Source organism: Cyprinodon variegatus, unplaced genomic scaffold, assembly GCF_000732505.1.
Source record: "Cyprinodon variegatus isolate N-32 unplaced genomic scaffold, C_variegatus-1.0 Scaffold173, whole genome shotgun sequence".
Taxonomy (NCBI): domain Eukaryota; kingdom Metazoa; phylum Chordata; class Actinopteri; order Cyprinodontiformes; family Cyprinodontidae; genus Cyprinodon; species Cyprinodon variegatus.
The window spans coordinates 1,124,006-1,138,679 of NW_015150626.1; the positions used below are offsets into that span (position 1 = coordinate 1,124,006).

General features: G+C 37.5%; 1 protein-coding gene across 1 annotated transcript; it reads left to right on the forward strand.

Annotated features, from left to right (window-relative positions):
- Window positions 1-14,083, forward strand: LOC107087105 (protein LBH-like). Its single transcript, XM_015378476.1, has 4 exons — window positions 1-143; window positions 9,690-9,765; window positions 11,298-11,472; window positions 13,324-14,083. The coding sequence occupies exons 2-4, from the start codon at window positions 9,691-9,693 to the stop codon at window positions 13,389-13,391; spliced, it is 318 nt and encodes a 105-aa protein (XP_015233962.1). The 5' UTR covers window positions 1-143; window position 9,690; the 3' UTR covers window positions 13,392-14,083.
- The last annotated feature ends 591 nt before the right edge of the window (window positions 14,084-14,674 follow it).

Below are 14,674 nucleotides of genomic sequence, written 5' to 3' on the forward strand. Positions count from 1 at the left end.
CATCATCATCATCATCATCACCATCATCATCATCATCAGCAGCAGCAGCAGCAGCTGCAGCATCATCGACAGCAGGATCAGTGTGATGAAGCAGCGCAGGATTGAGACCTTTCTGCTCTGAGACCTTATCAGCCTGCACACAGGTAGGAGCTTTTCTTCTCTCATCAAACCAAACATTTCTTAATTTCTTCATAAGTATAACACTTCAAGTTCATTTTAATATAGTTTAAATAAAAAAAAAAAAATTGATTTTACAAGCTGTGGCTTTGAGATTTGTACTGACCCTTTTTTTTAACATAGTGAAGCTCACTTACCTGTTGTGCCTGAAGTTCAACTTGTGCTGAAAACCCAGTCTAGACATTTACGTAACATTTTCCAAGTTATATGCAGCTTCTGTGCCACTGAAATATCAAGGGACGTGTGAATTGGGGCAACAAGCAGGATAAATCAAACTGAACTTGAAGTGGATGACAGCAGTGAGGCATTCAGGGGCAAGGGAAGAAACACCATATTTGTTAGAAAAGATAAATTTTCTTTACTACTTAAAGGGGTCATAGAATGATTATATACTGTAGGGTATTTTTCTGGTCCTTAAGTTCTCTGAATAGGTGTATTGGGCTGAAAATGGCATATTTGATGTTCTATGAGCCCTAATGCAAGCCTGGTTAAAAGCCCCAGAATGAAACCACAGGTTTTCTTCCTTTTATAGAATTCTCATGAATATTTAGATGACCTGTGCAATGATTTGTTGGTTTACAAGGATCGAAGCTCTGAGCAAAGATGCATCATAGCAACAAGCACTGACTCACTGAAACATCGAAATTGTTGGTGACCAGACGCCCTTTTTTTCCTGGACATGTCCTACTTTTCATACCTAAAAAAATGTTCGGGGGGAATTTCAAAATCGTCTGGGATTTTGGTCGACTACAATGCAGCAGAGCCGAGCCGTGAGCTCTGGGGCTGTTCGGGGCTGGGGATGGAGCGACCGAACCTGACCCGGTGACAGTAGCCTGGACACCGGTGGGCCCATGCTTACCGGGCAGGCATGGGGGAAGTACGGTAAGGCAGGCGGGGGGAAGCTTACCGTTCCCGGACTAGCCTCGGAGTTCACGGCTCGGTTCGAATGTCCGGTCCACCTGCCCAAATTTGGTCACCATAGATATGCTAGCATTGCTATCAAGCTTCAGCGTGCGGTTGTGGTGGCCTTATGGTTGGAACAGCCCCTCGTTTCAGTAAAAAAAGTTTAGCAAATCCTGCTTTGAACTGTCCAAGATTTTGAAAGCTGTCTTGGGTAAAATTCTTAGAGCAAATGAACAGCTGAGCATCAAACTTTGCAGGGATCTTCTGACAGTTAAAAATAATCCATGCCTGTCGAGCCTTCGGATCCTTGGGAAGACTGTGAAAATTTTCCCCTTTCTGAGTGCAGCTTGGAACATTGCATTTACTGTATATCAACTTCAGGGTGTAATAAAAGTACAGGCCAGAACCAAATAAGGCAACATCCCTGAATTGACGTCAACTCGGTGCTTAGTTTGAATTGAATTGAATTTAAAGCATGTGCTTATATATAAATATATATATATATATATATATATATATATATATATATATATATATATATATATATATATATATATAATGCATGTTAGTGTGAAAAATAATCAATTCCAGTAAAAACATTTTTTTTTGTCGCTCACTCTGTTCTTCTCACACACTCAGAATTAATTGACATGCATTGCTTTCTATCTACATTAAAAAATTAATATCATAAGGTTTTATAAACCACAGTTTACTTAACAGGTTTTGGCTTGGAGGAGAATTTAAAATAGAATTACATTCAGACTAGTTGTTTGGGCACCAGAACTGATCTTAAATTCTTCTCAATAAAGATCCGGAGACAGAATCACTTCAATTCTCTATTGAAAGGTAAGATATCACCTGCTTGGATGACCTCTCCATATCAATTAGGAGACCGTCTCTTCAAAGCTTTAAGTGTGGAGTTCTGTTGATGTAAGAGATGAGATGGAGGAGATATTTTCATAATATTCCCTCAGTTCTCCGTCTCTTTCATACACACAGAGCTGTGTGCAGGTTGGTGTGTTTCTTTCCCCTGCTCTCTGCAGGGTGTGACTGACAGGTGTTGTCCCACTGCTATAGCTCATGGATATTAATCAGGAGGAGTTTAGGAGGAGAGGAAAACCAAGGGGGAGAAGCCCTATTGATAGTTCTTCCAGCATGGATCCAGTCCATACTAATGCTTGAGTTCCCTCACTCCCTGCTGAGCAGCTTCACACTCCAGGGGAGAAGCCAGAATCATTTCCATTAAAGCTCCATTAGTATTGGTGATTTGTCCTTTAATGGTTGTCCATTTTTTCAAGGATCGCATATCTTGTTGGGTTTCTCAGAAATCAAGTATTGAGGTTAGCAGAAACTGTAATTGTTCTCACCTCTTCTTAAATTATTTATTTCCCTATAACATAAAACATAAAAAAGAAAAAAAACATCCTTCCTCTTTCCTTTTTTTCAGTTTTCAGCTACATTTTGATTTATGTTATTTTGTTTTTTCTGGGTTATTTGTTTCATTTCCATTTCTTGTCATTCTAGTTGCTTTTATAGTTATATTTAAGCAGGGTTGTGTTTTTATTTAGTTCCCCCCTTCTGCCGGTCTCCTTTCCCCTTGCTCCCTTCTAGTTGCTTCTATCCACATCTGCTCCCTATTAGCTGATTAGCATATTCTTTTTTTCCATCTCCCATATATACACCTCCTGTGCAGTTCCTAATTTCTGGATTCTCTTCATTACTTCATTTCTTCATTCCTCTGGCTTATTCCCTCCAGAGTCTCCTCCTCTTAGTTCATAAAATTTTGCAAGAAATCATCTCAACAAGTATCCACTACTCCTGACAGTAGCAACTCTGTACTCAAAGGCACACTGTGTAACTTTTGTCCACTAGGGGCGCTAGACCTGTAACTGCCCCTATTTGGCTTCTACTAAACATTGAAAATGGTAACAAAGATATATGACTATATACCAAGAGCGAAGTGATAACTTACCAGTCGAATACTAAAATTGAGAAAAGAGAATCGGTTTTACATCCTGCTTCTTTTTTCAGCCTGCGCCAACGAACAAACTCCTTTCAGCGAGTGACTCTTGTTATTCCTCGTGCACTTTCCCTTTCACATTTTCTTTTTTTAGACCCCTCAGAAGGTGTAAACTTTTTTCTAGCCTTAACCATGACCAGTAGTTAAGTTGGCGGGAAAAATAGTAGAGCAAAATCTTTAGCTCCTTGACTATATAAGAGCCTGCGGTCATAAGCGATGCGTGAGGGTCAGTCTTTGACAGTCAGAACCAACATAGTTCTCGATTTTGTTTAGTTTTTTTCTAAATAAGTTGAATTAGGTGTGATGCATGGAAATCATGGAGATTTTGATCTAATCTAAATGGTGTATTTCTTTATTTTAAATAATCTTGTAAATCCCAATATTAAAATTTTTTTCATGCAATAAAACATAGCTGATTAGTATATCAAAGCAGTTATCTTCATCCTGTCCAGTTCAAGCAGGGTTATCTTTGTTTCTTTGTTTAGTCTGCTGAAATGGCAGATACCTTTCCAGAATAATAATTGAAAAAAATAGCTCTTATGCTGGTCTATCCTTATTCAGGAGCTCAGCTCATTTTGGATTTTGACACATCTGATGGTAAACCTATGTGCTTAATTTTTCAAAGGGCTCTATGAATATGACAATGAAATAACTTTGCCTTAGGCCTGAATTTTTGCGGTATGTGTGATTTTACAAACACAATAAAATCCATCTTGTACAACTCCAGCTCAAATCGTTCGATTACAACCCAAAACGGTTTGGCCAAACACGTAGGAGTATTACGGTTTTGTCAAAACCCACAATTTCTACTTTGAAATATCTACAGAAATAGCGTGAAAACGTACTTACTTGTTCTGGTTTCTTTGCTGCTATTTGTTGCCACGATTGACTTAAACCAAACTTTGATAGCCGGGCACTAGGTGTTGATTCCCCCAATCAGCTCGCAAGGATCTGCAAAAATTCCTGTGTTCCAAAATTCATCTTTAGTAGAGGAACCTAAAGACTCAGATAACCAAAAAACGTGCCATCTGCTTTCACCTTGCTGTGATGCTGAGCAGCAATCTACGCTGGAAAAACATGTAAATCATTCGCTCAGGGCTTGAAAATCCTATTCGGTCTAAATGCACAATAACCTCTTAAAACCCACTGGATCGCCGGCGACCCAGTGGACCTTAAGTGGGGGTAATAATTCAGAATGCATAAAATTCCGCCGGTAAAATCTTCACCAGCAGGTGGAGCCATTGCACGCAGCTCCAAGCTGAGACAAAAAGTACCATACCCCAAAGCTCCTGAACTGTTATAGCTAGAGGTCTGAAATTGTCTGCATGTGTGGTTGACATGATGTAGAACAAATATAATACAATGAAACCTGCATTTTCTCAAGAATATCTTTATTACTGCCGTTCAAAAAAGACTTATCATTTCCGAGAATAAAAACCCCCAACTTTGAGACATGTTTGAACTAGGAAACTAGAGAGTGTTAGCTTATAAATAATGTATTGCACATGTAATTTGGACTTACAGCTCCTAAGTTATTTGCTTTTCCATTTGGGTATGCAAAATAGGCGAGGATTACCCAAAATGAGGTATATATTAAGAGGTTAAGACTGAAGTGAATTAAGATACTTATAATGTTGAACTATATATTCTGCAAGGTATTTTGTTTGTTTATTTTGCTACAACAAAGAGCTAGACGTTGGTTATTGTGGGGTTTTCTTTACCATTTGGTGCTTTAGGCTGTTCTGTTTCTGACATGTTTAGGTAGGAAAAGGACCAATCTGCCTCAGAAAGTCAGTTTAGAGCTGAATTTTGAAAGAGGTGAACTCATTCAGAACCAACTAGCTGATAGTTGCAATCCTGAATGTACTGCAGCAAAGTTCCTGTTTCTTTTTTACCTATTTTATCATGTTTCTTTTCAGACTATTCTAGGAATTATGTAATATCACAGGTGATGCAGCTGCTTCATATAATGTATCTTAGGCTAAATAACCCTTAGCTTCTTTTATTTAAAGCTTTTGAAGATTTTGTGAGTTCATCTTGTTACCCTGATAGCTTTAGTTCTATTATACTCAAAGCAAAAATACTGAAGACTTCAATAAAGCTGTTTTATACTGTAGCTCAAATAGTTGGTGCATCAAGTGCACTGATTTATGTAAAGTTATATTCAGCACTTAAAACACTTTCGGCTAAATGTGACCCTTTTGAAAAGGGGAAAAGAAAGTGTTTTCACATTTCATCGCTTTTCTGAGGCTTCCTTTAAGTACAAACTATTAAAGACGTTTGCATTGTCATCTTTGGCCTCAACATTTAAATTCTCTATTCTGTTTTGACTCTAATCAACGCAGAGCTAAAGCACTTTGCAGAAACACGATCTGACTTAAATCCCATCCAGAACTCCACAAGCCTCTCTGTTTTCTACCTGCTGAGCAGCAGACCAGAAAGTGACCGGAGTGACTGTACCGATTCCATTCTGACGGAACAATGCCAGCCTCTGATGAGGAATAAAAGCTGCATTGTCTCGTTGCTGAGGGATGATGATGATGATGAAGGGCAGAGGCAATTCCAGGTTTCACAAAGAAGTCTCACAACAACATGGCCCCATCCTGGCAGTGGTAATTGCGGTGTAACAGCACACATGAATACCTCCAAATCAGTCCTCAGCCTCATGCGTTCAAGCAAAGTGCACTACTCAAACATTCAGAACCATTAAATCTCAATCCCTTGTCCCTATGGCAACAGCAACTGCGTGTCTGATTGTCACAAAGTGGGATATCTGATAACTTATCACATGAAAGGTCATGCTGCTATCATCTGCTGACTCTTAAAGGATGATAAGTGTTTTAATATCAGTTTAATAGCAGTGCTCATCAAACAGTATGATGCAAAACCAGGTGTTTCTACTTTTTTTTTTAAAAACTGAACACGGTTTTATGGATGATGGAGTTGGGAAGTTGGGCCTGTTTTTCAGTTTTTAGTCCTGTTTTTAGTTTTAAGTCCTGTTTTTAGTTGTAGTTTTTAGTCCTGTTTATCAAAGCTATGAGCTCAACTATTTCTAACTGTACGTGCCCTCTTTTATCCTTTTTGACAAAAAAACTGTCTCAGAGCTGCTCTGCAGATATGATCTGTTCCTTTTGTCTGTGTGCTTCTCTCTTCTTAAACCCCCAGTCAGCCTAGGCAGAAGGCTGCTGACACTGAGCCTAGTTCTGCTGGAGGATTATCTCTCTTAAAACAAAGTCTTTCCTCTCCACTGTTGCTGCATGCATGGTTGGTGTGAGGGATTGCCTTAGAGTCAATGACAAAATGCAAGCAGGTGTCTACTGTGGCTACAAGCTTGTCTAGGAGAAGTGAACCCTGCTAAGTCAAGGACTGTATGCAATCAGCTGTTTTTTTAGACAGAAAACGTTTATACAATCTGACTGGAGGATTTGAAGTAATTATCTTTGTAAAGAGCCTTCAGATGACATTTGTTGTGAACTGGTGCTATGTAAATAAACTGAATGGAGAGAAAAAAAATATGTTATCAATTATCATCTACGAACTGAAAGGCGTAATGTTTATTTTTTTGTGGGCTTAAAAATGGCTTTTTATAGTTATATAGTTATTTATGGAGGCAGACACCTTTGAATTACTGAAGAGAATAGCTGACAGACTAGTGACTATAGAGATCACCATTATACCCGAATGTGACTGTGGCAAGTATAGAGGTTTGAACTGATATAGTAGTGAAGATTAAATGGCAGCAACAGGCTGAAGAATGCTGTTACTCTCCAGCATTTGTATCTATTGAGATACATCCCTGGTGTTTCATAGGTAATAAGGACTGACGTTACTCAGCAATGACTGACAGTTTACTACACTTAGCCCTCAGAGCCTTACATAAACATCTTGAATTAGTATTTTTTTATCACACAGACCAAAATAATTTTCCAAGGTTACTTGCCTCCTCACCTCCTCTTCCTCTCCTGGTCCTGGCTGCATGCTCCCTTCCTCTCCCTCTTCCTTGTTTAATAACCCCCTGTGCCACAGTCAACACTTGGACTCTTTAAAAAGGGAATATATGCTTCCACACCAACACAACCTCACTATCAAGCACTCATAAAACATGACCACAATGTGCTACAAATACCTAAAGTATTCGCTATTTAGCCCTATATAAAATCTATTTCCTATACAAATACTATTGATAAAATGATCTATGTGAGCAAACCTTGTCATCACTTTACAAGATAGGTGACGCAGACATTGGGGAAGCCATTTTGTACCATGATGGCCTCCGTATTGTTAGAGGGGAGAAGCAGTGAGGGGAGTAGTTGACGTTGCTGCGGTGTGCAGTACCATTAGTATGAGACGCACTGTCACTTTAACAGGAAATTAAATGTTAAATCTTTTCAGGATTAAATAAAATTTGTGGGGAAAAAAACCCCCACCAAACTTCCTAACTTTTTGAATTGATTTCTTTGACAGATTTTATTTTAAACATGAATATTAACAGTAATGTTACAGCCATAGTAGCCCTACTATTTCTTTCCACTTTTTGTATGTCATCATATTTATCATGACATTGCTACTCTCTGTGTTTTAAAATTAATTATTTTAGCCCATAATGTCTTTTTTTTACCCATGGGTGGAGAAGTAAAAAAAATAAGCTTAATCTAATTGATGAGCTTTATTTTTACAAAGATTTGCTTGCATAGCTTTAGCAATAATCTTTGATACAAACAGGCAACGTTTTAACAACACAGAATAGAAAATAAAATCTGAATTCAGCTTATTGTTTTCTTTCCTATTGTTTTTTTTTTGTTCTAATATATGAAATAGTTTGCAAGTTCCTCTGCAGTTTGAATCACCTCCCTTCCCCCAAGGTAACCAGAAAAACAACTTCCTAAAAAATTGATAAAACAAAATTACACACAAATGACTTTATTATATCAGTAGCTTATGTTAATTACATTAGAACCAGTGCCGCTGTATCCAGACACTACCTGTCTATGTTTTTACAATTTACCTGTTATTTCTACAGCCTATTTTTTAAATCCCAATCCCCTTTTGCACTTAAACTAGTCGGCAAACGGGCTGCAAATTATATGACGTTTATCATAATTATGATAACATTGTGTGCATTAGCGATATCACCAAGAACTGCTTGGAACGCAGTAAATGTTAGACAATGATTTAAGAATGTCTTTCTCTGCACTAAAAAAGTCCTCAGTAATTTGTTTATTTCTTAAAGCAGATCAGTTGTTTATCTTATGCTCCTGTTTGCAACCAAGGCAAAGTAGAAACACTTTTTAATTATTTGTTGCCCTCTCCTAACATATTGTTATACAACATTCATCATATTGTTTTTCTAATATCTTGCAGTCCTAGTTGGCAGCACATTTTCTATGTAAGAAAGAATGATTTGCTTCAAAAATGTTTAAGATATACAGTATTCCCCCCTCAGTAAGAGCCAGCAACCAGTCAGTCAGGTAAAGATAGGTGCTGCTGGCCTTTCTGGGCCAAAGTCACTGTGGAAATATGAAAAATTACCAGGAACAAATGATAAACGTCAGTCAGGCTCTATAATGTTTTTGAATGTCAGCTACCTGAAATCTGTATTCCTCAAGTTTTAAATGTCAGTACATCTAATGCCTTCTGTTGTGTTTAATAGGATGTTTACAGTTAAATCTGTCATCCTTAATTCACTCCTTTTTTTAGTTTGTTTGTGAAGGACTGGGATGTGTTTGCAATGTGTTGCAACATTTGCTTTGTTTAAGATCTTCCTTTGAACTGTGAAAACCAACTTTGGTACTTTTACAACCAAAACTTTTTTTTCACTCTTGCTCTAAATAAATGAATAGCTGATTATTGGGTCAGCAACTGTTGTCTTCTGTCTACAGTATTTTAATGTGTGATTGGTCTGGACTGCAAACAGCACAGTTATTGTTTTCTACATGGCAGATTTTCCTCTTAGATTTTTAAAGCTCCTAGTGGGAGTAACGGGGCAAAGACACAAAGTTTTTAATTTGAAAGATTTAGATTTAAATCAGACCTGCGATTAAAGCTTGAATTGGGATACTTTTTGAACTTATGCCTTTTAGACCTTCTGGCGTTTGTAGTAATTTATTTAAACATAAAGGACTTCTTTTGGCATGTTTAAGCAGCAAAACACTTAAAAAAGCCTGTAAGACAGTTAATGACTTCAGCTCAATGGCATATCAAGCTGGGAGTTAGATGTTGTTACTCCACAGTGATTGTCGGTGATTGACCACCTCCTGTTGTTTCTGTAGTGTGTGGGATTGTTGGTAATAATTGGCCATTGTTGTTGGCCAATCAATGCAAGCTAGCAATTATTTGAGACCTTACTGAGTAGGTTTGTGATTCACAAATTGTGACCACTGATGTCAAAAAGACCCTGAGGAATAGCGGTGAATAAAATGAAAAGTATCAAAGAATAATGACAAACTTTAAACCAAAACAAGTCAAACAAGAACGTCTTCAAGATTCATCTCATCACGTTAGGTAGCTTAGACACTTAAAAAAAAGAAAATGAAAGCCAAGAACATGGATGCTGTGTGTTGAGGATTAATTAATATGTTTTTTCTGTTAGGATGGCTGACGTTATGAACTCTTTGGAACCTGAGACGGAGGACTTTAGTGGAGGAGGAGCAGAAGATCAAGACCCAGTATCCTTCTCTGTGTGTTTATTAGCTTGTGGTAATTATTAACTAGGGATAGATCCCACGAAGAAGATGTATAATAATAATATTAATAAAATTATTAATCTTTGAAATAAACCTATACAATAGTGTGTTTTTTTCATATACATTTGGAATACTCAGTTCCCTTGTTATAGTCTGTGTTTTCAATATACACAAAGAACCCTTTATCCAAATCAGGATAATTTAAAACTAAAATATTTGGCTATTTTATCATATTGATGATAGCCATCTTTTGGATTTGAAATTAGATTTGTTAAGAATTAGTTAATACAAAATATCTTTTTTCATTACTACCCTGGTTTAATATTGAGCCTTTCATTTTTATCTTCTTAGATCATTGCATTAAAATCAAAGTGTCTTTTAAAAACATATACATTTTGAAAAGTGTTTAATGTTGTGTTTTTCATGATGAAATAGAATGTTCTTTTATAACAAAAATTTAAAAAGAATGTATTAATTTTGTAACCACTTAGAAAAAAAGTTTATATGATTTTTATACATTTTTTTGGTTCAGTGATACAAAAAAGCTAATTTTGATAATTAGAAGACATGTTCAATACTTCATGGAGCAATGCTACTGTATAATACAGTGAGTAAGTACTTACTGTACATACAACATAGCTCAACATGTGAACCAAAAGGTTTCAGAGCTGAAAAACAACCAAAAACGATTATTTGACATACCTGCCTTGCTTACTGTACATCCGTATGCATTTTTCAAATGACACCTTGTGAAAAACACCATAACTTTGGTCACTTATGACAGAAACTGAAAGCATCCCTTGAAAGAGCTATTTTTAGTTTGTTTGTATTCTGCTCAGTTGAACAGACATCACTCACAATATAGGGCTGCATACAAGAAGCCTAAAAAAGATTTGCAATTATGGCAGGAGTAAAACATTCAGCCCTAAACATGCAGCCAGAGGTACAGACCAAAGCATGTAGCCATGGCTTCCAAAACAGCAAATCTGATACTAATCACAAGTTTTTGGTTGGGGAGCTTCCCCCTGGTTCCATTTGATTTTCTTTTTCCATGGGTCTGACAGTGGAGCTGGGAGAGTCGTGGCTTGTTATTCAGCCACTGCCCACAACATGTCAGACTTGATTACACCCTACATAGATCAACCATCATACATGACGTGCACAGAATGCTTTGGAATATACAAAACAATATTCAGCTAAGGAATTCTTTGCAGATTTAATACATTGATATCTTCATTTCTTATCGTCGCTTGATAGCTGCAATCTGCCCTATTTAGCTAGATAATATTTTAACAAAAATAGAAACTTTTTAAATCTGGTTGCTAGTTAGACTTGGTCTCTATGCCTCACAATCTCAAAATTAACTCTAATTAGATACTTTAAAATTGAGGTAGTTTTTTCCTTTCTATGTCCCCCTGAGTGCTCCAAGTGTGTGCTGCAATGCTGTTTTTAAACAAAAGCTTTTTTATTATACTTTGGAAGACTGTTGCAAGCCTTACATCAGTTTTAAAAAGATCTTCCCGGATACACATGAGAGGTATCCAAAGCTGTCCAAGAGGCTTCCCTCCATTGTGGTGGAGCCAACGGATGCGACCGAAGTGGAGAGCGGAGAGCTCCGCTGGCCGCCAGATGATCCCGGCTCCTCAGACCCACAAAGTGAAAGACGGAGAGCAGATGATCAAACTGTAGGTAAGGAGCGATAATAACCTGATCTTGTTGCCACCGGGTATTTTTAAATTATAGTATCACAAATATATCAGGAAATGTGTCTTTTTCTGGCCTCTGGATTTAAAAGTACTCACTGAAAAAAATTCTTCAAGATTATGTGAAATATTTCTGGAAACAAATTAAGTTTTGGGTATTTTATATTTGCAGCTTTAAGCTTTTTGGACCACAGTGGATTTTGAAAGTATTCACAGAGTCTAAGTTATTCAAAAATTTTATATTGAACAGCCTTATTACAAATTAAATCTCTTTTATCAGAATTCTACGCACAGCATTCCAGTGCATTTTTTTTAGATTAAAAAAAGAACTGATAATAAGAAACCCTATTCAGGTAAGTATTAACAGCTTGGGGTAAATGCCTTGTTGAGCCACCTTTTGCAGAATTAACAGCCTCCAGTATTTCTGAATACAGTGAGTAAAGCTCTGGACACTGATCTGGAGGCAGCTTGGCTCATTCTTCTTTGCATATCTCAAGCTATGTCTGGACCAATGGAAGATATGTGTTTAGAATAATTTTCTTATCTCTCCAGGTGTTCAATCAGATTTTAATTTGGAATCTGGCTGGGCCACCTCAGAACATTCACATACTGTAGTGGTTCTGATCCAGTCTATTGAGATCCTGGCTTTTTGCTATGGGTTGTGTCTGACAAAAACGTTCTAGAGCAAATTTCCGCTCAGGATGTCTCTGTTCATTTTTTTTAATAATCTTTTCCTCTATCCTGACCAGTCTGCCAGTTCATGTGGCTAAAAATCAACATCATAGAATGATGCTGCCAATGCATGCTTTACTGTAGGAATGGCATTGGACTGGTGATGAGTGGTGCCTGGTTTATTTCACACATGGCACCTGACAATCCCACCTAAGAGTGCAAATTTTGTCACACCAAACCAGAGAATGTTCTTCCTCATGGTCTGAGAGTCCTTGAAGTTGTTGATCGTTACAAAGATTGTTGGCCTTCTGTAGGTTCTCCTCTCTGGACCTCTGACAGTGTGGCCATTGCCTTGACTAAGACCTGCCTCCCCCGTCACTCAGTTTAGACAGACTTTAATACCATTTGTAAAATCAAGCTCTAACTTACCTAAATGTAAAAAATCTGCCCTGTAAATACTATCTAGGTGCACAGTACATACCCTTTGCTTTATATTTTTTTTCAAACAGCATTTACTCAAAGTTTTACATCCAAATTGTGGAGTGGTGGCCTAGTGGTTAGAGCACTCCGTCTGGGTCCCGGAGGTTCTGATTTCAAGCCCCACTCCCACAGACTGTCAGTCTGGGTCCCTGAGCAAGACCCTTAACCCCACACTGCTCCCCGGGTGCCACACAACGGCAGCCTAATACTCCCCAAGGGGATGGGTTACCCACTAGATCCTTATAAATGCAGTAGGTAATTACAGTAATGGTTGTAATAGTTTTTCAGGCCCAGGCAGGTGATCTTGCCACCGCTCCAGTATCATGGCAGGTTATGGAAATCAGTGGCAGGTTGCCTGGTATCTGCTACGGTGGTGAGGGGGGTCAGGAAAATCAGTGGCAGGCCATCTGGCACCTGCTCCGTTGCCGTGGCAAGTAACGGAAATCAATGGCAGGTTTTCTGGCCCCCATTCTAGCACCATGCCAGGTCATGAAAATCAGTGGCAGGCTGTCTGACAATGTGTCTTGTTAATTTTCAATAAATTCTACCTGTTGTTCCATTTACACAACAGCATGTAAAATGAACTCAATTTACAGGCATTCAATAAAGGAATGCTACAGTTTCCATGTGAAAGGAGGATGCACTGTCCCATATGAAACACAATCCACTTTCTGTATGTTTACAGGTGAGGAGAAGTCAACTGTTGGAGATAGTGAAGAGGCCAAAGGAGTGGAGATGCAGGGCTCAAACTGAACAAACATATGAAATACACTGTTACTGTAAGTCTGGCCAGAGCACATAAGAACAAGATAAAGGAGCAGATTCTGAGGTCAGAAATGAATAGTGAGCTAAAGTGAGGAGGGACTGACAAGCATAATTTTAAACCCCGGCTTAATGGACTTGGAGCCAGAGATGAGTCATGTTTTCGTTCTTCTTTACATTTGAAGGTTTTTTTTTATTTCTGATACCCTGAGGTCAAAAAGGGGATTCAACAATACATCCAGCTACTTTCCACCAATTTGTTCTCTGACTGAAATCTCTCAAACAGAACAGTTGGCTGCTTCCAAATAATGATAGAAATAATGCAATAACTCTTTGCAGTAATCTATATTTTGATACCAGAAATGTTGTTTTCATGAGACTCTTTTTCCCCTCTGGCTCCAAGTTCTCAATGTGCCTCATGCACATGACCATCAGCACATATGTGTGGACAGATATCTCTAAATACTTAATTTAGTATTTAGCTTTGAGTGCCATCTTATTATTAATGGTAGCTAAAGTATTTTGTGCACACTTTTACACACTTTAGATGAAGATGAATCATTGTTAGATCCTGACTGCTGTGGTAAATGTGATCTTAGTCTCACTCTTCATCTTGAAAATAGGCTATAATATTTAATATGTATCTTTTATTCGATGTTTTACTATTGTATAATAAATGATCTAAGAAAATACTGTCTTCCTTCCTTGGGTGTTAAGGTGAGTGTGTTGTTTTTTCTTAAATATCGTTATTAACTTTATATGTAACAAAAGGAGAGTTCATTATTAAACTGATGTAAAAGACAAGAGGGCTGGGCTCAGGCGTTATTAAGTGTGCTTACTCAATCATTATGACTAAAAAGCCAAGCCAATAAATAGGAAAGAATGAAGGTAGGTTTAAATAAACCTGCCAAGTGCTCATTTAGAGCTCTCACCAAAACTGTCTGAGCACGGATTGTTTAGGACTGACCCTAAAAACACATATTTAGTAAAAATTTTTTGTATTTATCGAAAAAAATAGTAAATTGAGAAGGAAAACACATTGTGAAATAAGAAGGGAAATAATTTAATAATAATTCTAAACGATCTGTTGAGTTTATTAATTATTTTGTGCTCAAAACTGTGCTTTTATCTCTTCAATTAGGGCCATATCTGAGAAGTTCTAATTTTAAACAATATTCAAATCAGTTATTAATAAAGTCTCAATTTCAACAAGTAGTCTAAAAAATCAGTTAAATCTTGTCATACTGACATATGCCAAGTCAAGTACATACATT